This window comes from Gastrolobium bilobum, unplaced genomic scaffold (assembly GCF_033153095.1).
Source record: "Gastrolobium bilobum isolate Gb01-03AN ecotype WA unplaced genomic scaffold, APGP_CSIRO_Gbil_v1 utg3161, whole genome shotgun sequence".
NCBI classification, from domain to species: Eukaryota; Viridiplantae; Streptophyta; class Magnoliopsida; order Fabales; family Fabaceae; genus Gastrolobium; species Gastrolobium bilobum.
Genome location: NW_026899561.1, coordinates 404,495 through 432,485, shown reverse-complemented (window position 1 = coordinate 432,485; position 27,991 = coordinate 404,495). Strand labels below are relative to the sequence as shown.

The 27,991-nt window shown below is 33.7% G+C and overlaps 2 protein-coding genes across 2 annotated transcripts; one reads left to right on the top strand and one right to left on the bottom strand.

The window, feature by feature from the left end:
* Nucleotides 1-1,201: 1,201 nt before the first annotated feature.
* Nucleotides 1,202-11,129, top strand: LOC133291500 (cell division cycle protein 48 homolog). Its single transcript, XM_061489770.1, has 9 exons — nt 1,202-1,293; nt 1,462-1,627; nt 7,174-7,402; nt 8,157-8,923; nt 9,015-9,236; nt 9,383-9,454; nt 9,541-9,822; nt 10,038-10,397; nt 10,559-11,129. Exons 1-9 carry the CDS (start codon nt 1,265-1,267, stop codon nt 10,847-10,849), a joined length of 2,418 nt encoding a protein of 805 aa, XP_061345754.1. The 5' UTR covers nt 1,202-1,264; the 3' UTR covers nt 10,850-11,129.
* Nucleotides 11,130-26,316: 15,187 nt separating this feature from the next.
* LOC133291542 (small polypeptide DEVIL 16) lies at nt 26,317-26,675 on the bottom strand. Its single transcript, XM_061489822.1, has one exon. The coding sequence runs from the start codon at nt 26,603-26,605 to the stop codon at nt 26,417-26,419; it is 189 nt and encodes a 62-aa protein (XP_061345806.1). The 5' UTR covers nt 26,606-26,675; the 3' UTR covers nt 26,317-26,416.
* Between the last annotated feature and the right edge of the window lie 1,316 nt (nt 26,676-27,991).

The following is a 27,991-nucleotide window of genomic DNA, read 5'->3' as shown; positions in this document are numbered from 1 at the left end:
CTTTATACATCAAAATGATATATAACTTAATCAATCCTACGAGGGTAGGATTAGGCCTGACAAATTGATATATTAACCAATGCAATTCTCAAGAAATAATATATTATTTAATATTAATATATTAAAATAAAATAATTTTTCAATATATAAATTTTTAAAATATTGGAGATTTTTATTTTTATAGAAATTAATATATTTTTTTGGACACACTGATCAACAGATTTTTATACAAATTAATATCATCTGATATATTTGGAAGAATTATATAAATTCATTATTAAAATGTATTTTTGTCAAAAGTATTTATTTTTATCTTATCTAATATTATACAGTGCATTACCAAACATAAAATGATATTATCTTTTACAATATATTATCTTATACAATATCACGTTAAACGCTGGATAATATTAAAATTTAGTCAATCCTTATACTATCGAATCTCATACTATCAAGCTTTATCCTATAATCAATGTTGTTAAAATCGAGATCTTAAGTAAAATCGGAAGAGAAATAAAAAATTTTAAAACGTAAAATCGTAATGTAAAATAATCGTAAAAAATCATAAAAAACGTAAAAGCGTTTGGAATATTAGTAAAATCGTTTTGATGAAGAAAAAAAACATAAAATCTTAGTGATAAATTGAGATTTTAACAACAATGCATACCATGCCCTACGATTTATTAATGTTTCAAATCATAGATAGAAATCGAGTATGCCTGTCAAGATCCATAACTCCAAGATTTGCTAGGATATATGAAATATATCACAACCCGCATATCTTAACAAATTAAATAATATATTCATTGTTTACCAAAAAAAAAGTAAATATATTCATTAAGTCATGTAATCTTATAGGTTGTAGATAAACAGATAATCGTTTAAACAAATTAATTATCTTTTAGCTTAAAAAAAGCAAGTTTGTTAATATTTTATATGATAAATCTAAATAGAGAATCCTTCGAGATCCATTAATCCAAAATTTTGTAGGATATATTTCTTTATGAAATATATCCAAACCAAACATAAGTTTGATTCCATAAATCCCAACCAGATATAAGTTTGATTCGATAATTTAATAGGAAGTAAACACACACACACAAACACAAAAAAGAAGGTATTTCTTTCTTAACAAGAAACGTAGCAAACCCACCTATAAATATCACCACACCAACCCAAACCCCCCACACCCATTCAGATCCATACGTCTCTGTTCTTCTCCAAAGAGCAAAGACCAAAAGACCAAAGACCTTGTTCTTCAACTATGGCTAACATTCCTGAATCCTCTGATTCGTACGTCTTTTCCTCATTCCCAGATCTTCGTTTTTCTGCGATCCTTCTTTTCTCGTTAACTGCTCTTCTTCTTGTTATTTTTTTTTTTTTCAATTCGATTTCGTCGAGACTGATTGTACCTTTGTGTTGTGTTGTGTTGTGTTGCGTTGTGTTTGTTTTGTTTTTCAGCAAGGGACCGAAGCGGGACTTCAGCACTGCGATTTTGGAGCGCAAGAAAGCGCCGAATCGGCTTGTTGTTGACGAGGCAATCAACGATGACAACTCTGTCGTCGCTCTTCACCCGGATACCATGGAGAAGCTCCAGCTCTTTCGCGGCGACACCATCTTGATCAAGGTAATGCTGCTTTTTTATTCCGCAATTGGTGTTTTACCATCTCCGTGTTTAGATGGTGATTGAACTCTGTAAGTGTTTGATTTTAAGGGTTAATAGTATGTGTTAGAAATATATTGTATAATTAGGGTTTCCTTATTTTTTATGTAATTAGGGTTTCCTTATTTCTTTTGTATTAGGTATTAGAGTGTCTATATATTGTAAATGCTTCTTCATATCAATATACACAATATTATTTTCAATGTTCCTCTCTTCTCTCTCGTTATTCAACATGGTATCAAGAGCCTAAGGAATGTTGATTTTTTTTATTTTTTTTTCCTCGGTGAACCCACTGTTCATCGTATTTTCAAAAAAAAATTCCGGAACTGTCTCGTTGTCAGTCTCCGGACGATTTTTCTTCTCCTTTCACGCTTCTGTACCGTCAACCATCACCGTCCGGTGGCATTTTCGGGCACGCAGCACACCGTCGTGATCGTCTCGTCAACGCGATCACTCCGGCACCGGCCGCGTCCCCAGAAGACCTCCCACGCGCTCTCACGCGCGCGTGCAAGGTTTCAGCACGCTCCTCCAACTGGCGGCGCGTGGAGGCGCGTGACACATCTTTTCCGGCCGCGGTTTTTTGTGCCTTGTTCGTCTTGCTGAGACGCTTCTGGATCCGGTCTTGTTTTCCTGTTCTGACCACTTTTTGCGTTGACGCACAGATCCCTCTTCTACCGGTTAGTTGTACGATCTGTTCTTTCTGATTTTTCTTTGATTATGGACTCTCCTCTATCCAATGTTTCTGGTCCTGGGACTCCGGCTGGACAAAAGTCGGAGTCTACTATTTTTTCCAATTATATTCTTGCTCCGTTGAGTGTGGATAAATTGGATGGGTCCAACTATGATATTTGGTCTTCCGATCTGCAACATTGGTTGGATGGGCAGAATTATACATCCCATCTCACCACTAAGGCTGAATCTGTGGCAGAAAAGGAGCGCACACGGTGGAAGATGATTGATGCTCAGTTGTGTAGTCTCATTAAAGCTACTCTTCATCCGTCTATCAAACAGATCTTTCGACCTGCTGTTACTTGTGAAGCTATTTGGAGTCAGGCAAAAGCACTGTACACCAATGATACCCAGAGACTCTATGGTGTGTGTCAGAAATTGATGACTACCTTTGCTCCTCGAGACTTCAATTGTCCTATGACTGAATATTTGGGGAAAGCTCAGAGTCTACTGCATGATCTTAATGAACTTCTGCCTCTCACTGGTGATGTTTCTAAGGAATAGGAACAGCGTAATACACTGTTTATGCTGTTCATTTTATATGGTTTGCCTGACCATTTTTCTGCCAATCGGGATCAAATTTTAGGATCTGCTACAGTTCCTACACTGGATTCCGTGATGTCTACCTTGCTTAGAATTCCCTCTAAGCCCTCTCCGTCATCAGCACCTCCTATGATGCCTATGCCCCCAATGGATTCTGTTGACTCTTCCGCTCTTGCTGCTCATGGGTATGGTCGTGGACGTAGAGAAGATTCTGTTGTCTCTTCCGCTTTTGCTGGTGAAGGATATAGTCGTGGACGTCGAGAAGATTCTGTTGACTCTTCCGGTGTTGCTGCTCAAGGGTATGGTCGTGGACGTCGATTCTCTAAAGGAAAGCTCTTATGCACTCATTGTCATCAGACCAATCGTACTGTTGACCGCTGTTGGAAGCTTCATGGCAGGCCACCTCCACCTCCTCGGAATGCTCATGTTGCTCAGGCTTTCTCTAGTACCTCTGCTTCAGAGTTACCTTCCAGTGCACAACCTTCAGCTGCTCTTCTGAATGAATTTGTGACTTGGTGGCCTGAGAAGCAAACATCAGGTCCCACTGCATCCATTGCTCCCTCTGGTAATTCTTTTGCTGGCATCTCTCAGTTGCACTCTATAGGCCCTTGGACTCTTGATTCTGGGGCTTCTGATCATATTTCTTGTATTGTAATTAGTCCTTATTCACTTCCCTTTGTACTACTGGTTCTTTTCCAACGATTACTATGGCCAATGGGTCTCTGGTCCAATCAAGGGGGATTGGCACGGTTCTTCTTTTACCCAATTTATCTCTGGATCATGTTCTATATGTGCCCGATTCTCCTTTTAACTTACTTTCTGTTAGTCGTTTGACCAAATCCATTGACTGTGTTGTTTCTTTTACTAAAACCTCTGTCATCTTTCAGGATTAGAGTTCGGGGAAGGAGATTACCAAAGGATGTGAGTCTCAGGGCCTCTATCAACTAGTTCCCTCTTCTTCAGCTTGCTCCTTTGTGGATTCTCCTCTTACTATCCATGCTCGTCTGGGCCATCCTAGTCTTGCAAAGCTTCAGAAGATGGTTCCCCATTTATCGTCTATTTCTACTTTAAATTGTGAGTCTTGTCAGTTTGGGAAACATACTCGTAGTGCGTTTCCAAGTCGTCTTAGTCGTCAAGCTGTTTCTCCTTTTTCTGTGGTCCACTCTGATGTTTGGGGACCAAGTCGTCAGTCTTCTACTTTGGGTTTTAAGTACTTTGTTACTTTTATTGATGATTATTCTAGATGTACTTGGTTATTTTTAATGAAAAAGAGGTCTGAGTTGTTTTCTATTTTTCAGTTATTTTATAATGAAATAAAAACTCAGTTTGGTATTCCTATTCGTACTTTTCGTAGTGATAATGCATGTGAGTACTTATCTCATCAATTTCAACATTTCTTTTCATCTCATGGCATTCTTCATCAAACATCTTGCCCTCATACACCTCAACAAAATGGTGTAGCCGAGCGTAAGAATCGCCATCTGGTTGAAACCACTCGTGCCTTGTTAATTGATGGTAATGTTCCATACACCTTCTGGGGTGATGCTGTACTTACTGCATGTTATCTCATTAATCGCATGCCATCATCTGTTCTAAATCATAAGGTACCTCACTCTATTTTATTTCCCCATCAGGCTTTATATCCTTTAACTCCACATGTGTTTGGTTCTACGTGTTTTGTTCATCATCTTGGTCTAGGTTTGGATAAATTAGCTCCCAAATCTGATAAATGTGTTTTTCTGGGTTACCCTCGGTCTCAGAAGGGTTACCGTTACTACTCTCCCACTTTACGTCGATACTTTATCTCGGCGGATGTCTCCTTTTTTGAATCAGTTCCCTTCTTTGGATCCTCTACTACTCCTGTGGACACTGATTCTGTACAGTCATCCTTCCCAGGTGACTTTCTTTACCTTCCGTCTTTGCCCGTCCACGCTTCTGACTCTCCTTCTATCACCTCTTCTGCTGATGAGATCGAGCATAGTTCGTCAGATGTCTCTGTGGACTCACATTCACCTGCATCTCCTCTCACGGCTTCGGTCCCACCTTCGGATAGTGACCTTCCCATTGCTCTTCGTAAGGGTACTCGTGATACTCGCCCTCCGGCCAGGTATATAGTCAATATTAGTTACCATCGTCTTTCTCCATCATATTTTGCTTGCCTTTCCTCTTTGTCCTCTGTATCTGTTCCTAAGACTACAGGTGATGCACTTTCACATTCGGGATGAAGACAAGCTATGATTGATGAGTTCTCTTCATCATAATGGCACATGGGATCTGGTGCCTATACCTTCTGGAAAATTTGTGGTTGGTTGCAGATGGATTTATGCTGTTAAGGTTGGACCTGATGGTCAAGTGGATCGTCTTAAAGCTCGCTTGGTGGCGAAGGGTTTCACTCAGTCTTTGGCTTGGATTTTATTGATACTTTTTCTCCTGTGGCGAAAATGTCTACTGTTCGCCTTTTTATTGCCATGGCTGCTATTCTTCATTGGCCTCTCTACCAACTGGATATCAAGAATGCTTTTCTTCATGGAGATCTTGAGGAAGAAATTTATATGGAGCAACCTCCTGGATTTGTTGCTCAGGGGGAGTCTGGTCTTGTTTGTCGTCTTCGTAAGTCTCTCTATGGCCTCAAACAATCTCCAAGAGCTTGGTTTGGTAAATTTAGCAGTGTTGTTCAACAATTTGGCATGACTCGGAGTTCAGCTGGTCACTCTCTCTTTTATCGTCATTCTGCTTCTGGATCTATTTATCTGGTGGTATATGTGGATGATATTGTCATCACAGGCAGTGATCAACATGGGATCACTCAATTGAAACAACATTTATGTCATCATTTTCAGACTAAGGATCTTGGGAAACTTCGATACTTCTTGGGAATCGAGGTGGCCCAATCTAAAATTGGTGTTGTGATATCTCAGAGGAAATATGCTCTGAATATTCTTGAAGAAACTGCTCTGTTGAATTCAAAGTCTGTTGATACTCCTATGGATCCAAGTATCATGCTTCTACCAAATCAGGGGAAGCCCTTTTCAGATCCTGAGCAGTATAGAAGATTGGTTGGAAAATTGAACTACCTCACAGTCACTCGGCCTGATATTTCCTTTGCAGTTAGTGTTGTCAGTCAATTTCTCAACTCTCCATGTCAAGAACATTGGAATGCAGTCATCCGTATCCTTAAGTATATCAAGGCATCTCCAAGTAAAGGCCTTGAATATGAAGATAAAGGTCATGATAAAGTTGTTGGGTACTGTGATGCTGATTGGGCTGGTTGTCCAACTGATAGGAGATCTACTTCTGGGTATTGTGTCTTTGTTGGTGGTAACTTGATTTCCTGGAAAAGTAAGAAACAAAGCGTAGTTGCCAGATCAAGTGTTGAAGCAGAATACCGCTCTATGGCGACTACTACTTGCGAGCTCATCTAGCTTAAACAGCTTCTCAGAGAGCTTAAGTTTGGAGATACTGGACATGCAACTCTTATTTGTGATAATCAAGCAGCTCTACATATTTCATCAAATCCAGTGCTTCATGAAAGAACCAAGCATATAGAAATAGATTGTCACTTTGTTCGAGAAAAGGTTCTTGCTGGTGAAATTAAAACTAGCTTTGTACCCTCTAATGAGCAATTAGCAGATGTGTTTACAAAATCTTTGAGGAGCCCTCAAATAGAATTTATATGTAACAAGCTTGGTGCATATGACCTATACGCTCCAGCTTGAGGGGGAGTGTTAGAAATATATTGTATAATTAGGGTTTCCTTATTTCTTATGTAATTAGGGTTTCCCTATTTCTTATGTAATTAGGGTTTCCTTATTTCTTTTGTATTAGGTTTGGGCTTAGCCCATTAGAGTGTCTATATATTGTAAATGCTTCTTCATATCAATATACACAATATTATTTTCAATGTTCCTCTCTTCTCTCTCGTTATTCAACAGTATGTGAATTCATTCGTAGAAGCACCTAATTTTGTGATCTTGTGTGTAACCTTAAGATTCCCTTTACTTTCAATGATGTGGCATAACTGCATAAGTGGTGTATTTTGTATTCGGAGTGAGTTGAAAGAGATAACATTCTGTGCTATATGTTTTGATTTGCTGCTATCTAGTAACTCCTATGCAAATACCTTTGGTATTTTTTTTATTCTGTACTGAGTAATTTGTGCTATTATGTTCTCTGTAATGTTTTTTTTTAGTGGAAGTTTGAGTGATCCTTACGTTTCTTTGCTGTTTTTGGTCTTATAGGGAAAGAAAAGAAAAGATACAGTCTGTATTGCACTTGCTGATGACACCTGTGAGCAACCAAAAATAAGAATGAACAAGGTTGTCAGAAACAACCTTAGGGTTAGGCTTGGAGATGTTGTCTCCGTGCATCAATGTGCTGATGTCAAATATGGAAAGCGAGTCCACATTCTTCCTGTGGATGACACTATTGAAGGGGTAACTGGGAATCTCTTCGATGCCTACTTAAAACGTGAGTAACCACTTCGTTTTGTTTTGATGGATCGTGTAATGGTTTTTTTATTTTGCTTTCTTATTAATTTTATATCTATCTTAGACATTGGTAATTGTCTTTAGTCATCTGCGGCTTTCTTCTATGATTAGGGAAGGCTTGAAAAATGAAGAGTAGTTGTACAACTTATGATATCTTGTGATAACATGTTTTTATCTTTTGGTGATAACATCTGTTTTTATGCAATGCTTATCTTTTACAGTAATAACTGAATTGTCTTTCAAGAGAATACCCTTTTTTATTTAAGAGACTGTTACTGTTTTGCTTTCTGAAACATTACTCGAGTTCCACTGTTAAACATCAATAAATAATTGGTTGCTGAGAAGGAATTATCATGATCCCAATCACTGACAACAATGATCCTTATATAGTGGCTTCTTTGTGTCATGGGGAGTTCAATATAATGGTTAATAATGAATTCATTTATATACATAATAGATGATTGTAAATCTTGAGATTTTGTATATTGTCCATGCTTACTACGTGGATGAAGTATTCTCTTCTCTTTAACAAAATATTGAGGGTGATTTTATATTGTCACACTGAGCATTGGTTTCTCTAAGAACTATTACTAGCAAGTTATTGAAGTTAGATCGCAAAATGGCATAGTTTAACCTCTGCTGTTATTTATGTTGGCATCCACTCCACTCATCGACGTTTAAGCTTGTTGCATTCTAATTTATTTTGAATCCTAAGTCCAGCTTTACTTGTGCAGCTTATTTTCTGGAGGCATATCGGCCAGTGAGAAAGGGTGACTTCTTCCTTGTGAGAGGGGGGATGAGAAGTGTAGAATTCAAGGTTATTGAAACTGAACCTTCTGAGTACTGTGTTGTTGCCCCAGACACAGAGATCTTCTGTGAAGGAGAGCCTGTTAAAAGGGAGGATGAGAATCGATTAGATGAGGTTGGTTATGATGATGTTGGTGGTGTCAGAAAGCAGATGGCACAGATTCGGGAACTAGTGGAACTGCCGCTGAGGCACCCACAGTTATTCAAGTCTATTGGTGTTAAGCCACCAAAAGGAATTCTGCTGTATGGACCCCCTGGGTCTGGTAAGACTTTGATTGCTCGAGCAGTTGCAAATGAAACTGGTGCCTTCTTTTTCTGCATCAATGGCCCTGAGATCATGTCAAAACTGGCTGGTGAGAGTGAAAGCAATCTGAGGAAGGCATTTGAGGAAGCAGAGAAGAATGCACCATCCATCATCTTCATCGATGAGATAGATTCAATAGCTCCAAAGCGGGAGAAGACTCATGGTGAAGTTGAGAGGAGGATTGTTTCTCAGCTATTGACCCTCATGGATGGGCTTAAATCGCGTGCCCATGTAATTGTTATGGGAGCCACAAATCGCCCCAATAGCATTGACCCTGCCCTTAGAAGGTTTGGAAGGTTTGATCGTGAGATAGATATTGGTGTTCCAGATGAAGTCGGGCGTCTTGAGGTTCTTCGAATTCATACAAAAAATATGAAGCTCGCTGAAGATGTAATATTGAAATGCATTTCCCTCTTAAGTTATGATTTTATTTAAATGCTTTGAATTCTAAAAGAGAATTCGTTCATTGTCTCACTTGCAGGTTGATTTAGAAAGGATTGCAAAGGACACACATGGATATGTTGGTGCTGATCTTGCGGCTTTGTGTACTGAAGCTGCACTTCAATGCATCAGAGAAAAAATGGATGTGATTGACTTGGAAGATGAGTCAATTGATGCTGAGATATTGAACTCCATGGCAGTGACAAATGAGCATTTCCATACTGCTCTTGGATCAAGCAATCCTTCTGCTCTCCGTGAAACAGTAAGTATTTTATTGAGAAATTTTAGAAGTTTCTTTCATCAATTTAATATTCCTGTTCTCTTGTTCTCACTCTCTTGGTGAACCTTTTCTGACTGCACCTTGCAAAGTTTGATGTATCTCTAACTTCAACATTGCTGCTGAACCAGGTTGTCGAAGTTCCCAATGTCAGCTGGGAAGATATTGGTGGTCTTGAAAATGTTAAGAGGGAACTCCAAGAGGTAACTGCATCTTTTACACTGAGTCACGTTGATGCAATAGTTTCCTTTCATTCGCTTCTGGATTTCAATACTGTTCTCTTTTGCAGACTGTTCAATATCCAGTGGAACACCCTGAAAAATTTGAGAAGTTTGGAATGTCTCCTTCAAAAGGGGTTCTTTTCTATGGTCCTCCTGGGTGTGGTAAAACACTTTTGGCAAAAGCTATTGCCAATGAATGTCAAGCAAACTTCATCAGTGTCAAAGGTCCTGAGCTACTCACTATGTGGTTTGGAGAAAGTGAGGCTAACGTGAGGGAAATTTTTGACAAGGCTCGTGGTTCAGCTCCATGTGTCCTATTCTTTGATGAACTTGACTCTATTGCAACTCAGGTTTGTACCAATCAAAGGTTACTAGGCTATGATTTTTGTCTTTGGGCAGCTTATTTGTTTATGAAATATTTATGACTGTATTCATTCTAAATATTTTGAATAGAGTTTTCCAAAAAAAAAAAAAAAAATTTGAATAGAGAGTAGTGTGCCTAGACAACTATTATTATCTTTTGTGGTTACCTGTCTTCAAATGTTTGCTTTGCTTTATCTTTCAGAGAGGTAGTAGTGTAGGAGATGCTGGCGGTGCTGCTGACAGGGTTTTGAACCAACTGCTTACAGAAATGGATGGGATGTCAGCAAAGAAAACTGTGTTCATCATTGGGGCCACTAATCGACCTGACATTATTGACCCAGCTCTTCTGCGTCCAGGCCGTCTAGACCAGTTGATTTATATCCCCCTCCCAGATGAGGATTCACGCCATCAGATATTTAAAGCTTGCTTAAGAAAATCCCCGATCTCAAAGGATGTTGACATTAGAGCTCTTGCAAAGTACACTCAAGGTTTTAGTGGTGCTGATATTACTGAGATTTGCCAGCGTGCATGCAAGTATGCCATAAGAGAGAACATTGAGAAGGTACACTTCTGGGCACCTTTTTCTCTATATTCCATTTACTAAGTCCCTGACAACTATAAAAAATTAATTGTAAAAATTGGATTCTGATAGATACCAGAAATAAGCTATGAGCCTGTCAGATTCATTTTAAGAATTTGTTCTTTCCCAAATTCTCTTGGCAGGATATTGAGAGAGAAAGGAGGAGAAGAGATAACCCTGAGGCCATGGAAGAGGATATTGAGGATGAGGTAGCAGAAATCAAGGCAGCTCATTTTGAGGAATCAATGAAATATGCACGAAGGAGTGTAAGCGATGCTGACATTCGCAAGTACCAGGCATTTGCCCAAACATTGCAGCAGTCAAGAGGGTTTGGTACTGAGTTTAGGTTTGCAGATTCCAACTCTGGTGGTGGTGCTGCATCTGACCCATTTGCAGCTGCTGGTGGAGCTGATGAAGATGATCTTTACAGTTAGGTCAACTTGTATGTTGGTTGCTTATTCAAGAATGCCAGTGCTATCTTTTTTTATGTACTACTCATTTTGTGAATGAAGTCTCTAAGGCTTCATTTGGATTATTCTGAAGCTATGTTGCTCCGTTCTTAAGTGCCAACACATTGTATTAACAAAATTTTACGCACAAATTTACACTCTTTTTCGTGCCATAAGATTTTTTGGATATTAAACTTTTTCTTTGCAAATTTATATTGTACACCAAACTTGTTATTTCGTTTTGTTTTCTAAGTGTTGTTCAGAGTGTTGTGGATATTCTGAAATTATTTCCTTATCTTTATTGTGTCAAATTACGCATGTGGTTTGAAATTACAATTCTCCTTTATTCACTTTATTCGCATAACTTAGGGCTTCGTGTTTTAGATGTGCGACAACATGGTTGCGGAAGCTTCTTGTTTTTGAAGCTTTGTTCAATTTTGCAGGGAGTTGTGTACTTATAGTCAAATATATTATTTTGGTACATCTACTATGCATAGTTAAATTCTAATCTACATCACTTGTTCATTGTCTTGCTTTGTCTTGTAATGGAGCAATGCAGTAATCTAGAAACTGATTTCCTGATACTAGTTCCCCACTGTTACTCATATTATATGACTTGAGTTCAACCCAAATTCGTTGGGTCTCATTGTTGAACATGCATGTCTGAACCATTCAAGCAGATGCATAGTTATTTTGAGATTGCATGATATAACTTTATTTTCTATTCCAGAATAAACGTTAATCCCTATTCTAATATTCAACTAACTAATTTTGAGAGTAAAATGATGTTTGGGAAAAGCTTTTCGAAGATATTTTTTTAAGCTTTTGTGTTTGATTCATGAATTCTCTCTCTCACTTTTTTATTTATTTATTATCAAAACATTTACACAAACTTCGATAGGAACATACAAACTTTGATAGGAGTCATAGTGCTGTTTAAAAAATTATAATTAACTAAGATCACGATATATTCGGGGAAAAAAATAAATGGTAGATACATTTTTATTTAATGCACTTCATGAACAAACACTTTAAAGGATTTTTTTTTCTCAATTAATTGTGACTCCGAAATGAATGTTGTATTGTTACAAAACATGTTTGACAAGTACTCGCAGAATATATTGTGGCAAAACACAATTTTGGTCTAGCCCAGGAAACAAAACACACTTGCTACCTAACTCATTAGAGTAGAGATTCTGCAATCCTTCAAGAATAATAAATTTACTTATCTTTAAAGTTGGATCTGGATCCTATAATGTGAAAAATCACATGACCATATCATGTGGGAAATCATAATCATACAAAGGTAGATCAATGGTAATAAAGGAGGAGAGAGAAAATATATTAAAATAGGTAGTTACAAAATCATAACCGTTGATTTACTTTTGTATGATTGTGATCTTCTTACATGACCATGTCATGTTTTTTTTCACATTTCCTTTAAAGTTAATCTATCTACTGAGTCTTCATTCTTAAGATTAGAATAACCTTTATACGTATTATTTTTCTTACGTAATCACATGTCTTCCTCATTTTGTGATATATGTCTTTTGAACTTCCTTACCAAATTAAGTCAATATTTTTCTATTTTATTGATTATTCATTAGAAGAATATTTTTACTTTTTATTTATTTATGTAATTAATGCTCAGATTTCTTCAATCAACATTAAGCACAATGATTTATTTACAGATCACCAATTAAATTAATTTTGAAAATTTTAAAAAGTAAAAGTTTCAAATACTTGTAATTTTTAATTTCGATTAATTTTTTATTACCAGTAAAACAATATTTTATCAATTAAACTAATTTTCTACATGCTTTTTTTATATTTTTTAAATTTCACCTGTATTTAAAAATACCTGTACAAATGCTCAGGGATACTTATTAGTATACACAAAACACAAGGTATTATTTTTTTTATTTTATTAATTTTACTCACCTTTTAAACAACACCTATCAATACAAGACCAGTTTTGATAATTATTTTCAGACAATAATCTTTTGAAATTAATTTCTTTAAAAATTCTTTCAAATTAGATTTTAATCAAATGTAAATCTACATAATATCCAAACACACCAAATTCATTCGTACAAAAGTACTTTTAAGTGAACATTTGCAAATGAAAATTTCATTCTTCTAAAAGTAAATTTTCTGAAATTGATTATGAAAAAAATATTTATCATTTAAAAAAATTCAAGGTTGTGTCATTTTAAGTGAAACTAATGCATAATTAATGATTTATATATTTTTCTCCTCCACAAAATTAGAAGGAGAGAGAAAATGAAGATGTTATAGAGAAAAGAGAAGGTAAAAAAATTATCAAAACACAGTAATTTCAATTGAAATAACATAAATTTATATCATTTAGAATGTGAAACACTCTTTCAAAAATATTTTTTTCTCAAAAGGATTTTTACGAACTACCCCAATTAAGTACATATTGCCAATCTTAGTCTTATATTTTCATCTTTCGGCTGAAGCAAATGTTAATGCTAATCTCAAGACAATCAATTATCTTCTGATAAAAGCCACGTGCGATTTATTTACTGTCTTCCGATGGGCCCTCGATCTGGATTTCTTGGGATTTACAAAGCCAGGCCGAGAGCCTCATGTTTATAATTGGGCTTAATTAAGCCCAAAAGAAAATCTCTTTGACATTTAAGACCCAGTCGTAATCGTAATTATTTAATATTTATTATTTTTTTCTTTTTCTAAGTTGTATTGCCAAAATCAAGGCTTGAATTAGTCTATACAAATTTACTTAGGATAGAGATCATGAAATGTTTAAGAATATATACATGATGAAATTGATTGTGTTGAGATATATAGTCCCACATTGGTGGTATGTGCACAACTAATGTGGAATTTATAAGGCTTTGGGCACTCTCACCCTTTGAGCTAGCTTTGCTTTGGGCACTCTCACCCTTTGAGCTAGCTTTGTGTTAAGAACCTTGTGATACACCACCCCAAAAGCTAGCTCAAAGGGTGAGAGTGCCCAAAGGCCTTATAAACTCCACATTAATTGTGCACATACAACCAATATGGGACTATATATCTCAACAGATTGTTCTCTTTATCTGTAAGCCCTGTACACTTATGATTAAGTGTGAAAGTTTAGGAAAATAAAAAGGTGCAGAGATGTCGTATTCGGGTCACATCATATATATATAGTGGTTAATGACTGTAATATTTGTTTTTGAGTCAAATTAGCTATTAGCCAGTTCACATGCTAAGCGATGGGACATGCACAAAGGCCCGAGTCAAGTTTTGCAGGAGAAACAGGGTTCATGTTCCTCAAAGGAAAGCAAGTCACGAGTACGTAGGCTTAGGGTTGGTAATGTTGTGGTAATAAGGGTTGAGTTGGGGGAGGGGTGCATGTTTCTCTATGCTCAGGACATGATTTGAACTTTGAGCCATTATAGTCGGGGCTTATCAAAGGGTACTGATTAGACTAAATAACTTTTTGAGAGGCAGTCTCACGTGGAAACTCAAATGTACTCAATCACTTTTTATACATATCATGAGAAGTTAATTTGGCTTTTTATGTGCTTCTCGACGCAAAAATAAAAATAAAATTTTGATTTAAGACCATCAATAATTGAGTATTTTTTAAAAAAAATATAAAAAAGTTATTTTATTTTATTTCTTTCTTTCATTTATATTTATATTTATATTTATATTTATGTCTCAAATTTTTCAAAGGAATCACTGAAAATTTTCTCCTATGCCACGCAAAGTTTAATTCAAACTCTTGTGCCACAAAGCCTAAACCCTTTTTTTTCCTTCAAATATATTTACAAGATGTATATAAACTTGTTTATATAATTATATACAGGTTTAAAGATAAATTTTGATAGTGGTTCAGCTTATGTTCATAGTACCCTAATTAAAATTAAACAAACGAACTATCTTGTCCATGAACGACGAGACAGCCAGAATTTTCAAGGCAGCACTTAATTATCCTTACAATTAGCCACGTATAAGGAAAGAGCTTGTTTAATAATTAGGTCATAAAGCAAACCTTTAGAACTCTCAAAGAACAAACTATCAGTTACGTACAGGGCAAGACTTAATTATGCCAATTGTGTTAGCAACATACAATTAAGGGACAAATCTGTTTTAACTAAAATTTGGGCTCATTCAGCAAAAGTTTAGAACTATCAAAGTCTTGGAAAATCGTAGTACGTATTGATCACAAGAATTAATAATTTAGTATTATCACTATAATTATTAATGGTATTTTTCTATACCTAAGTGAAGCTTGGCCACTAGCCACTAAGGCACTCTCCCTTTGTTTGGATTAGGAAACTTCATATGAGAGATCATAAGTTACAAATTAAATATAAAGGCGCACAAGAAGTACCATTTCAATTATATATAATGTGAACCGAAGACAGCTTCATTTTTGTGATTGAAGGAGACAATGTTGGTTGGCAATCATCTCATGCATTAGTGGCACAATAATTGGTGAGAAACACATCAAATCATATCATATACGGTAAAATAATACTGGACAAAGCAACATCATATCATACACGTAGATAACAATTATGCAGTTAGGGAAAGAGGGGTATGCATTGTACCCTCCATTAATTTTCTCACCCCCACCCCTTTTTTTTCTTTCCCTTTTCCATTATACCATAAAGTTCAACTGCAGGATACATATCTAATCAAGGGAGATAATTTTTTTCTGTACATTTACCTATATATGTCTGATACTCCAAAAAGTAACTTACTACAAATTCTTTCAAATATAGACTAAATAATAAATTAGTTTCAAAGTTACCGTTGTATCGAAAGAAATTACTATTTTAATTAAATGTATTTATTTATCTATTATCTTGATAAAATATTTATCTTTGTTATTGGCCATTTTTAAATTTTTAATATATGATTTTAAAATAATTTTTTACGCATTATCATCCCATATTTTAATTGAAATTTAAATTTTTGAATTATTCTTATGATATATAATTAAATAGTTTGTTTAAATGTGATCTATATATAATTTTGTCATTGCAATTTTTGTTATACAAAATCCACTTATAATTTTTAGAGAGAACTTTTAGTTAATTATATGATGACCTGATAATATTTTCTTTTAATTATAAAATTGAATATTTAATAAAATAAAATTTGAATGAAAAGTGATTGCTTTAGAAATTGTGTGATGAAAAAAAATGAAAGTTGCATGTAGAGGTCGTTTGCCTTTTTATGTTAAAGTTGACATGGTATATTTTTTCTCGTTTTTCTCAATCATAATAAAATTAAACAAAAAATAAAAAATAAAAAAATACACAAATTATGGTGATCTATAGATTACGGAAGCTCTTCAGGTATACTTTGAACCAATAAGAAATTAAAATAAATATACAAATAAAAATAAAAAATAAATGATGAAAACTATTTCGCTATTTCTCTAACTACAGGGTAATAGTTAATTGAAGTGATATTGAGACTTATAACCCGAACTTAGGTAATATAAATCTTCTTCTTATTTTTAAAATAGTTTTACCATTTACTCTAACTTACCATTTACTTTGAATTGCGTATCTTTTTTATTTTTAAATTTTACCGTGTTGTATTCATTGTTGTTAAAATCTCAATTTATCACTACGATTTTACGTTTTTAGGATTTTTTTTCATCAAAATGATTTTACTAATATTCCAAACGTTTTTACGATTTTTTTATACTACAATTTTACGTTTTACGGTTTTTTAATCCCCTTCCAATTTTGCTTAAGATCTCGATTTTAACAACATTGATTGTATTCATTTAAGATCATGCACAGGAAATAATTATATTATTTTTTCATTATATACGACATTTACTCCGCTAATTCCTTAAAAAAAGATTAAATTACCTAATTAAGAGGGAAACTACCACAAGAATTAATTTCACATTTAAAGAACGTTAAAAAATCTCATAAGACGAAAAATAATGACTTAAAAGTATTATATTAATTTTCGGTACAAAATACTTGCGTAAATTACTCTGCTCTCATTTGTATTGTGTTTGTTACTTAGATCTAATTTATACCATAAGAATTAATACAGTTTAATTTTTTTAATAAAAATAATAATTAACACCAAAATAATCTTAGGCCAATAATGATTTCGTTATATGGCTAAATCATTAACCCATAGATATTTTATAGTCAAATTTTTTCATATTAATATTGAATCACTACTAAAAAATGCTATTTTTTTGACGAAAAAATATTGTCGAAAATGGTAAAATTCCGTCGAAAACAAAGTTTTCAACGGAAATGAAGTCGTCGAATATCTCTTTGTGGGTAACAATTTTTTCGACGGAATAATTTCTGTGGAAGTTTCGACGGAAAAAATATTTCGTCAGAATTTTTCGACGGAAAATGAATGAAATTCCGTCGAAAAATCTTGTATTAATTTTTGAGGGAAAACAATTTTCGTCGAAACTTTTTGACAGAAAATGAACAAAATTCCGTGGAAAATCTTGTATTAATTTTTGACGAAAAACGAATGAAATTCTGTCGAAAATTATTGTCTCAATTCTCGACGATATTGTTTTTTCGTCGAATTGTTTTTATTTCTCTCTACAAAATTAATACCAATTTATATTTTGCGCCTGATAAACAAATATAATGAAAATAAATAACATATCAAAATCAAATGATCTTAATATAATTATATGTACAGAAGTCCCTGTTATATACTAATAAAAAGAGTCATATATGTACAAAAGTCTCTGTCATATACTAATCAAAAGAGTCTTATATGTATAAATGTCCAAGACATATACTAATTAAAAGGGACATACATATTTTCACCAAAAAAAAAGGGACATACATATAGAAAAGTCTACGCCATATAGTAAACAAAAGAGTCTTACATGTATACATGTCGAAGACATATACTAATCAAAAGAGACATACATATACAAAAGTCTCTATTATATACTAATCAAAAGAGTCTATGTACAATAGTCCATGTTATATACATCAATACAAGATACAAAAGTCATGTTGGTGGATGACTTGTATGATCATGGCCATCACCTAGATCCTGTGATAGGTGCTGAGTCTTGTCGGCATCCTCAGTATCTAATAATAGTATATTAATCTTATAGTGTGCTAAAAAATGGAACATATTATAGCTAAATCATTATACGAATTTTCATTAGTTACCCTCTAACTAAGGAGAATAATGTTTCAATCTTAAAATATATTGAACTAACACTTTCATTATCGAATTTGTTAGAACTATCATAATTTTAAAATTAACCGTAATAATTTCTACATATGAAAAAAAAATGGGAAAAAGAAGTATCATTTAAAAGGACACAAGTTGTGTCCTTTTAGATGACTTACACAAAGTATGACCGGTCATACTTTGTGTAAATCTGAAAAGTTGTTGTTTTTTTTCTCTCCTCAGTCACACCGCTGAGGTGTAAAGTGAAAAAAAGTTACTTTTCAGAATTACACAGAGTATGACCGGTCATATTCTGTGTAAGTCACTAAAAAGACATAACTTGTGTCCTTTTAAATGACACACACTCAACTCAAAAAAGATTCATATAAACTTTGGTATTTGGTAATAAAACAAAAGTGTGCTCTGTGTAATACAAAATATAAAAATATTAGAGAAAATATCATGTATTGAAAACATTATACTAGATATATTTGATAAGATTCGTCAGGATCTTTGACAAAAGCTAGCAAGAAAAGGAAAAAAAAATCAATTATAATAAAACCTATGGAAAGAAAAGGAGAAAAATCAATGGTATTTTAAGTTACACCTTGAAAAACGACTCGATTTAGATAACACTTGATCAATTTTCTTGACCTAGCGACCTCTCTCCTTCCTCTTTAGTTTATAAACTAGCAAAATAGTGGAGATTAAAAGTGGAAATCAAGTAAGTATCATTGTTGAATTTCTTAGTCTGGGTGAAGTTGATTCGATGAAATCGATCTCAGGATCGATGAAGTGAAAGTGGTACATAAACATATCCATCCATGTAATATTTCACATCACTTGCAAAACAAAAAGGTATAGGAAATTATGGCAGCTCTGACAAGTGGTTGGAGAAGATAACCTAAAAGTAGGTAAACATAAAATAATTTAATGATGGTTGTGATGTACAGAACTTTTATGAGCACCCACACGTGCGTATCCACGTGGGAAGTTGTAAGTGGATGGTACAGAGAAACATTAGAGCTGGGCACTATCATATGCTTTTTTAGGGTAAGACGGTAACACACCACATTTCAACCTTGTCAGAATTGCACGTGTTTGCCCCCAGGTCCCCCTCCTTAGTCCTTCCTTCACTTGTTCCAGATTCCAGTTGCATTCCTTGACTTTTCTTTCTCTATTTATCATCCTTTTTAAATAATGCCTCTTAATTAAATATTGAGTTTCTTCAAACTAGTTTTTTTTTTTTTTTTACATCAATATAGGTAAAAGATTCAATTTGTAAATACATAAAAAAAAACGAAATAAGATCAATAAATTTGATAAAAAAAAAAAACTGCCACCAATTAACTTTTAGATGTCATTCTCAGCAAAAAGCTGCCTTCAATTAACTTCTGAACAAATACTCAATGCGTTCATACTCTACATTTCATGTTGTTATTATATGTTGTTTTTTCTTTTGCTAAATTTGTGTCCAATACTGCGTGAGTTATTTTTTATTTATTTAATTTTTTTTTAGACTGTTTGGTCGGAGTATTATTTTTTTATGTATGGAAAAGTGAGGGTGAGTTTCTTAGAATCTCATATTTAGTAGTATATTGGAGAATATTTTTTTTTGGAAAAGTTATTTTTCTAATATTCTGTTTTGTGTGTATTTTCTAAACCAAAATACCCACTGAAAGATACCATCTAAAGGGTGGTATTTCAAGAATCTCAAACTATGAGAAAATATGGATTAATTTTTCAGACAAAAATAATCAAACATAATATCAGAAAAATCAATTTAATATTTTCAAAAATATTTTGACCTATAAAATAACTTTTTAATAATATTTTTGGACAATTCATTTTCTCATCATATTTTCAAGAATCGTGATGAAGAAGCTTTTACTTACTCCCATATTGAGCATCTAAGTATAAGCAGTGAAATTTTATATTAATTAAAAATAACTAAATAACAACCATATAAATATAAGAATTCATATAAATCGAATTAAGGTTAGTACTTCCCGATATACTTATCTCTTTGATCTCTTAAAACCATTTTGACCCGGAATTATTTTCAACAAACACACAAAAAAGTTGTTCGGGAATATATATATATATACATTTCTGTAGTTGTTGCACGTGCAGCAATCAAATACTTGTCATATATATACGTGAAAGCATTAAATGATGGGAATCATAACCATACAAAATATGAAAGTATTAAATGTGAGAAATCATAATCATACGATTGTCGTTGTTGTACGTAAAGCAGCTGCAGAAATAATTTTACCATATATATATATGTGTGTAAGAAAAAAAGGCCGGTGTATACTTATCCCAAACTATGAGAAAATATGAATTAATTTTTCAGACAAAAATAATCAAACATAATATCAAGAAAATCTATTCAATATTTCTAAAAATATTTTGACTTATCAAATAATTTTTTGGTAATATTTTCAGACAGTTTATTTTCCCATTATATTCATGAGAATCGTGATTACAAGAAGAAGCTTTTACTTACTCAAGTATTGAGCATCTAATTATAAGCAGTGAAATTTTATATTAATTAAAAATAACTAAATAACGACCATATAAATATAAGGATTCATATAAATCGAATTAAGGTTAGTATTTCCCGACATACTTATCTCTTTGAACTCTGAAAACCATTTTGACCCTGAATTATTTTCAACAAACACACAAAAAAGTTGTTAGGGAATATATATATGGGTTTTATAAGAGTTATGTTGTAGGAAAAATGATTGTGTAATGTTATAGAGATTCGTTTCGCGTGGCTTAATTTTTTTATTTTATTTTTTGCTTCAAAAAGTGCGGGCTCCACAAAATATTGTGTGTGTAGGAAAAAAAAATTTGTCATGTGATATGATAGATGCAAACCCCTATATATATATATATATATATATATATATATATATATATAGGGAAGAATATTGTAACAACCTAGGAAGCACCAACACTTCAAAAACTCTGACGTGTCGTGTCCGACACTCTCTGACACTCCTACACGCATTATATAAATTCAAAAAAAGTTCAAAGTTTGCGTTGCGTTGAGTTTTTAGTTCCAACTATTAGATTCATTGGATTACAATTACCATTTAATATAAATATTAAGGATATCTTATGTTTCTTTGCAAAATTGATGAATATTTTAAGTTTAATTTTATTTTTTTGTTAAATTATTGAATATTAAATATAATATACACTACATAAATTAAAAATTTTATTTGATATCAAAACGTGTCCTAACGTGTCGAAATCTAATATTTTTTAGAATTTACGTGTCGGAGTGTCGTGTCGTATCGTGTCATGTGTCCCGTGTCGGTATCGGTGCTACATAGGTAACAACCAAGTTGTGTTACTACCATGTTACTACCAATCAATCTCACCGTTAGATCGATTATGTGGATCCAACGGTTATATTTATTTTCATATTTGTATGGTTATGATTCCCCATATTTAAAGTGAAAGCATTAAATATGAGAAATCATAACTATACAAAGGTGAAAATAAATATAAAGTATTAAATATGGAAAATCATAACCATACAAAGATGGAAATAAATATAACCGTTCGATCAACATAATCGATCTAACTGTGAGATTGATTGGTAGTAATATGATAGTAACACAACTTGGTTGTTACAATATCCTTCTCCTATATATATATATATATATGAGATAGTTCTTTTGACTCGAGAGTAAGATTTTTAAGTCTTACTCTCTATCTCAGCCGTTGATGGACGAAAATCAACGGTTGTCATTTATAGTATAATTAATAATTAATTAATTAATATAACTTCCTAAATTATAACCATTGGATAGACAGAAATCAATGGCTAGGATGAGGAGTAAGACTTATAAGTCTTACTCTGGAGTCAAATGATCTGTATATATATATATATATATATATATATATATATAGGGAAAATATTTCTACGGCAACTTGAGATAAGTTTATCTCCGGCTATCCCAAACTACGTCGTTTTGTTTATTTATTTTCTTATATTAAATTGATTCACCTTTTAATGGTTATGATTCCTTTTTTTTCTCTCCCTTTATTACCATTGATCCATCTTTGTGCGGTTATGATTTAGTAGCCGGAGATAATTCTGGCAGCTTGAGAAACGATAAGCCATATATATATATATATAGAAACATGATCTTTTGACACCTCATCTGAGAGCCGTTAGATCAAAAAAGATCAACGACTATGATTTGTAAGCATGTGACACCATTGATCTTTTTTTATCTAATGGCTCTCAGATAGGTGTCAAATTTGAAATTTGACACTGATGTCAAAGGATACTGTCTCATATATATATATATATATATGAAAATACTCTGTCTAAACCAGATGAAGATAAGAATCTTAAAGACGAAGAATTTTTAGGATTAATTAATCAATTAACAATTCAAAAATTCTATATCCCAATCAAACTCAATGTAGGTAATTTTGACCTTGAAATTGAAGCTCTGTTTGACACAGGGGCAGATTCAAACTGCATTCAAGAAGGTCTAATTCCTACTAAATATTTTGAAGAGCTTGATTAAGAGGTTTGTAATTGGTAACTAACCGTGGAGTTCCACGCTCAATTTCAGATTGCTTATTGACATAGAAGGCAGAACAAGACCAAGGACTCTTGCTTTTCCTGATGAGACCTTTAGCAATGAGATCAGCAATTTCTTTTTGACAAAAGACAAGAAGTTCACCACTCATTTGAATAGGACGAGCTTTGGTTGGGATTTGCCTTTCATTAAAATCCTTTTCATAGGGAAGATCTACGATATGTTTTTTCCTTTGCCAAAAAGCATTCGGAAGATCAGAACAGATTGTATTTTGGATTTGTTCAAGCAAAACTTATATATATATGGAAAAAAAGGTGTATACAAAACTTCGCGAAGATAGTTATGAACGCCTAAGATCCTACTCTCTCTTTTTTTGGTACATTGCCAGGAGGTATCCCCATTCAACCTTCTCCGGGCACCATGCCCTCGGGGTACGGCCCGTTTGGGCTAGCCCCTCATTGTAACAGTGGGTGCACTAAGCTTCGCAACCGGAGAAAGGACGAGACTAATCCCCCAACCGAAGATTTTTGGCTTATCCTCTGGCCCTCAAAGATTTTCCAAGAAACTGCTTGAGGCAGGGTTTGATCCCTAAGATCCTACTTTAGAGCTTGTAAATTGAGTTTTGTTTATAAATAATAATATTTGATAAAATCATAAATGTGCTCTATTTAAACATAATTTTAGGGATATAATTATAAAGATAAAATACGAACAAATTTTTTCATATCATTATTTAAATATTTAAAAATACATTGAAAGCTTTTCTACACCAATTGTTTGGAAGTTATAGTACAAAGAAATAAAAGGATAAGGATTATGAAGTTTTCGTTTTTATATTACCCTTATCTCAAACACGTTAAAATTTTGTTATAAAAAAAAAAAAAAACACGTTAAAATTTAACTTTTATTAATCAATATAAGGTCTTAATATTTTATAAAATTCTATAATCTAGTGCAAATTAATTTTGTGATGTACCCTTCTGAATGAAAGACATAAGACTCATTCTTTCACTTTTGTTTAGGGTTAAAAATAAGGGTTTTATTTTTCTTATATTACATGAGACAAATTATTTGATGTAAAACACAAAAAAGTGGATGAGAGCTACTAAAAAAGAGAGAGAAAATAAAAAAGTGGATTCCACTCATTTTTGTGTGTGTTACCTGAGATAAATTGTCTCATGTAACATAAGAAAAATAAAACTCTAAGAATAAATTTGTCATTTTCATAATTATATTAATAAAATACTACATCATTTCACTTCATTTGGCAAAGATGGTGAAATGAGGAATACTATGGAGAGGAATAAATCCACATATATACTCTTATTACAATTTCGTAATGTAAATGAAAGTAAAAAAAAAAATACTTTTTATTAGATGAAATAATGATGAATAAGAACGTGGTATAAGCAAGCATGAAGGTTTGTGTAGTGTAAAAGCGTGAAGGGTAGAGGAGAAAAAGGAGTGGGGTGGGACCGGAGGCACGTAAAAGGTTAGGAAAAGAGTGAGGTGAAGGGTTGAGCCCACTGTCCAGACCGTAAAAGAGAGGGCCGCACGAGTCAGGGGAGCAGCTTGGCACAGCACCGGTTCGTACCCACAACTCAACTTTTCTTCTCATTACGAATCTTATTGTCCCCTTTGTGGAACCCACCACACCTTGTGTAATCCCTATCCCCACCCTCACTATGCTTTATTCTCTTCCTAACATACTATACTACTAGCTACTAACTCATTTAAATTTAATATTTATCATTATCACACTCCTTTTTCGATTCTCATTTGTCATTATATTATCCCTACCTTTCTATGTTTTCTTAATCACTTGTGCACATCAACTACTTTAATCTCATTTATGATGCCAAATTAAGTACTTCCACACATCAACCTGCGGGTATATATATATATATATATATATTCTTACACCGGTGTAAGAGTTAGAAATCTTACACTCAATCTTGACTATTGATTCACTTGTATTCAATGGTTCACATTAATAAAAAATTAGAGCCTTCAGATATAAGTGGAATCAACGAACAAGATTAAAAGTGTAACTTACACTGATGTAAAATGATCCTAACCCATATTTATTTATTTATTTAGTTCAAAGTCTTCACATCCACCATTTAAATATTTAGTTCGAAGTACTCACTAAAAAATACCTTTATTTTGTTTTTTATTATTAAAGGGAGAATATACTTATAAAAACTATTTATTTAAGGTATGTGCACAATCTATACCACTAAAAAAAAAAAGTTAAATCATTGACTTTTGTGGTCGATGTGATCACAGCTTATGCTAAGTTATTGGAAACTGTAAAGAGAGTGCGTAAGTTTGTGCTTCTTCAAAAGTTTGATTCATGTTGGTATGGAAATTTCGTTGAACTTTCATGGTTTGCTCAATACGTACGTAGTGGTGATGAACAGAAGTTCTCTTGTCAGTAAAAGAAAAGCTAATGATTTGAGAAAGCAACCACACGTAAAGTTTGTTCCATGCTGAGTCATTCCATCCTATTTCTCAACCATGTGATTCTGGATTCATTAACTGATTTTTTTAAAGTCGAATACCAAGGCTAGTAATTACTAATACATAAATAAAAATTTCATTAATTAATTTGAACTTGATGTTATTGAGTTTTATTTGTTGCTTGGATCGGAACATTTAACCAAGAGATGGTGTGGGATTTGAGGACACAAAATATTATAGAAAAAGTTGAAAGTTATAAAAGGGATGGACCCAAGAAAATTAATTTAAGTTGAGGCTTGATCTTGTCTGATGTTTCCTTAGCACGAGGACCATTGTCTGAAAAATTGACTAATCACATTGGATTTTGAAGGTGTGGACTACATGATAATTTATGCATATATGCTACTATTTTATACGGTTCTTGAGTTTTGAAGCTCTCGGGTCTCGGCTATGCGTCCTGCTCACCCTGTATCAGCAAGTATCAACCTTTTTTATAATTTTAATTTTTCATGTCATTTGAAAGCTTGCCACATGATTTCTTCATATTTAATTTTTGGGTTTTGCATGCTCACGACAAAAGTTGAGTTTTCTATAGATATAACTATATTTGTACTGCAATATCTCTGCAGTGTGACAAGATGATTATCCTACAACATAATATTTGTTTTTTCCTTACTTTTTATATAGACACCTGCAATAGTGTCACCGGAAATTAGAGTTGAGACAAACATTATTATTTCAAGTTAATTTTTGATTAGTTACTCATTTATCGTCCGTGACCACCATGCATAAGAGAAAATCATATCACGGGCCAAGAAGCAAAGAGTTAGAACGTTAATTAATTGCAATGATACTCACCTAATTCTGAGAAAAAGAGGTCTCTGTGAGTATAAAATGCAAAGTTAATATATGCACCATAATTCGCCAGATGAACTACAAAACATTGGACTCTACAAACATAGAAAACATCATTAAATATAATTGTTCAATCCAAATCTCAGCGAGGCCTTTGCTTTTCCTCTCAAGGCATTATTGGGAAATGAAAACATTGAAGGAAGTGAAGAAGAAAGATGCTGCTGCATATAATTAGTTTAAGCACCCTAACGAACTAAACCCCAAATAACATCTATGTAAGTTTCAGATACTCTTGACATCTGAAAAAGAAGATCTGCTCAATAATTCTGATAGTTGAGAACAGATCTAAGCTCTTTCACATGTTAGCTGCACCTAATTTTACACATAATGCAATTCTATAAGAAAAAAAGTAACAATTACTAGCATGACATATATAGTTACCCCTTTATGTTACAATCTTATAATGATATATATAGAGAGAAACTCAGTGCTCTCCACGTTCATGCCAACACAAAAGCATAGCAATGCAACGACGAAGAATGTAGAATTTTGCACGCTGCTTCTTGACAACGTGACTGCACTTCTGGCCAAAAGACTTGCAAGGATCACAAACTTGTTGATGCTGCCGTTGGTGACAACTATTTTGGCTTGTGTTTCCTTCCTTCACTGCCATGAATGATTTTCTGGCAACTTGTGTACTGCTCCTGATTTGCCACCATATAGCAGTAAATCTAGTGGTTGAAACATGGTAGCTTTGGGTTCAACTAGGTATATATATATATATATAGCAGAGAAAACATTTATTTGGGGCAGGGAGCTAGTAATTCTGGGTCTTCTAGATCAAGTATGGACTGTTACTATTGCAAACCACCAGTTGTCAGAAGCATATGAAAATAGAATGGGCCAAGGATGCTATATATTTTACCCTCCTAGGTACTATTAATTTCCTTCCAATGTCAAGGATTTTTATTTGGTGGGAGAGCGGTAAGTTAAAAGGAGAAATTACCATTGTACTTTTGAAGTATGTTAAAAAATTTCTTTCGAAATATTAGATTTAAGACAAGTACTATATAATGTTAAATTTGACAATAATATATCCCTTATTTTTCTCATTTCTCGGATTAAAAGCTAACGTTTCGTTCAGCACTAACCCTTTTGCCTACTTAAGAGGACACAAGTGCTGGCCCAGCCTAAGTGTATGCTTCATTCATATATGCAATAAGAAGGACAGAGCTAGCGGAAACCACATATTTATTGTGCCTATTCAGTCCCTAAGAATTGTTTTACGTGATTAAAATCTAGTGGATGTAAGCATAATAGAGTTTTTGTTTTTCTTCTTGTTGCAATATTGTTTGTGGTAACCATGACATGAAATTTCATTGATGAAGGATATATTTATGCAATGTCGGGTAGGTCATTCATTGGTCACACTTGCAGCATAAAGTCTAACGCGTGCATAACTGTTCATCTTTTGGCATCTTCAGATTCCTTCTTTTTTCTTCTACTAATTTCTTTTTGTGAGAATATAAAGTAAAAAAAGATAGAAGAGCTTGGTGAGTTTCGACCGGTTGATAGCTTATACCCCGATTAAAAACATCACATCTGTTATGGAATATTTTTATATCTTAACCACCTACCCAAGGATCCTTTAAAGGATAATTCTCCAATTATCCTAACAATATAAAACAGTAAGGCAGCTAAGGATAGAGTCCTTATCCCAACAGAAAGGAAGTTAAATCCTACTACAACTGGGAGATCTACACAAGCCTAAGAGGTAACTCTTATAAATAAGAGGTTAAAGACCCCAGGTATACACTTTGAACGTATTTACCATTACTGTCAATATTGTGCACACTTAATTAGCCACGTTCATTTAGCTACACTTGAAACGTAGCAAATCATGTATCATTTTTTTGAAAATTAGCCACGTTTTGGTCGTAGCCAGAGAACCGTAGCTATTTGGGCACTAGCTGAATTTTTTAGCACCGGCTAACATGCCATGCTGGCTCCGCCACTGGTGCACACACTCACGTTTTGGCTATAAGCCTATTGCTTGTGC

What these genes read in the sequence shown, in the direction of transcription:
- LOC133291500 (XM_061489770.1), top strand. Translation starts at nt 1,265, where the DNA reads ATGGCTAACATTCCTGAATCCTCTGATTC. An exon ending in ATTCCTGAATCCTCTGATTC is followed by an intron (nt 1,294 to 1,461) that starts GTACGTCTTTTC and finishes TTTGTTTTTCAG; the next exon opens with CAAGGGACCGAAGCGGGACT. An exon ending in TAAGAGAGAACATTGAGAAG is followed by an intron (nt 10,398 to 10,558) that starts GTACACTTCTGG and finishes TTCTCTTGGCAG; the next exon opens with GATATTGAGAGAGAAAGGAG.
- LOC133291542 (XM_061489822.1), bottom strand. Translation starts at nt 26,605, where the DNA reads ATGGCAGTGAAGGAAGGAAACACAAGCCAAAATAGTTGTCACCAACGG.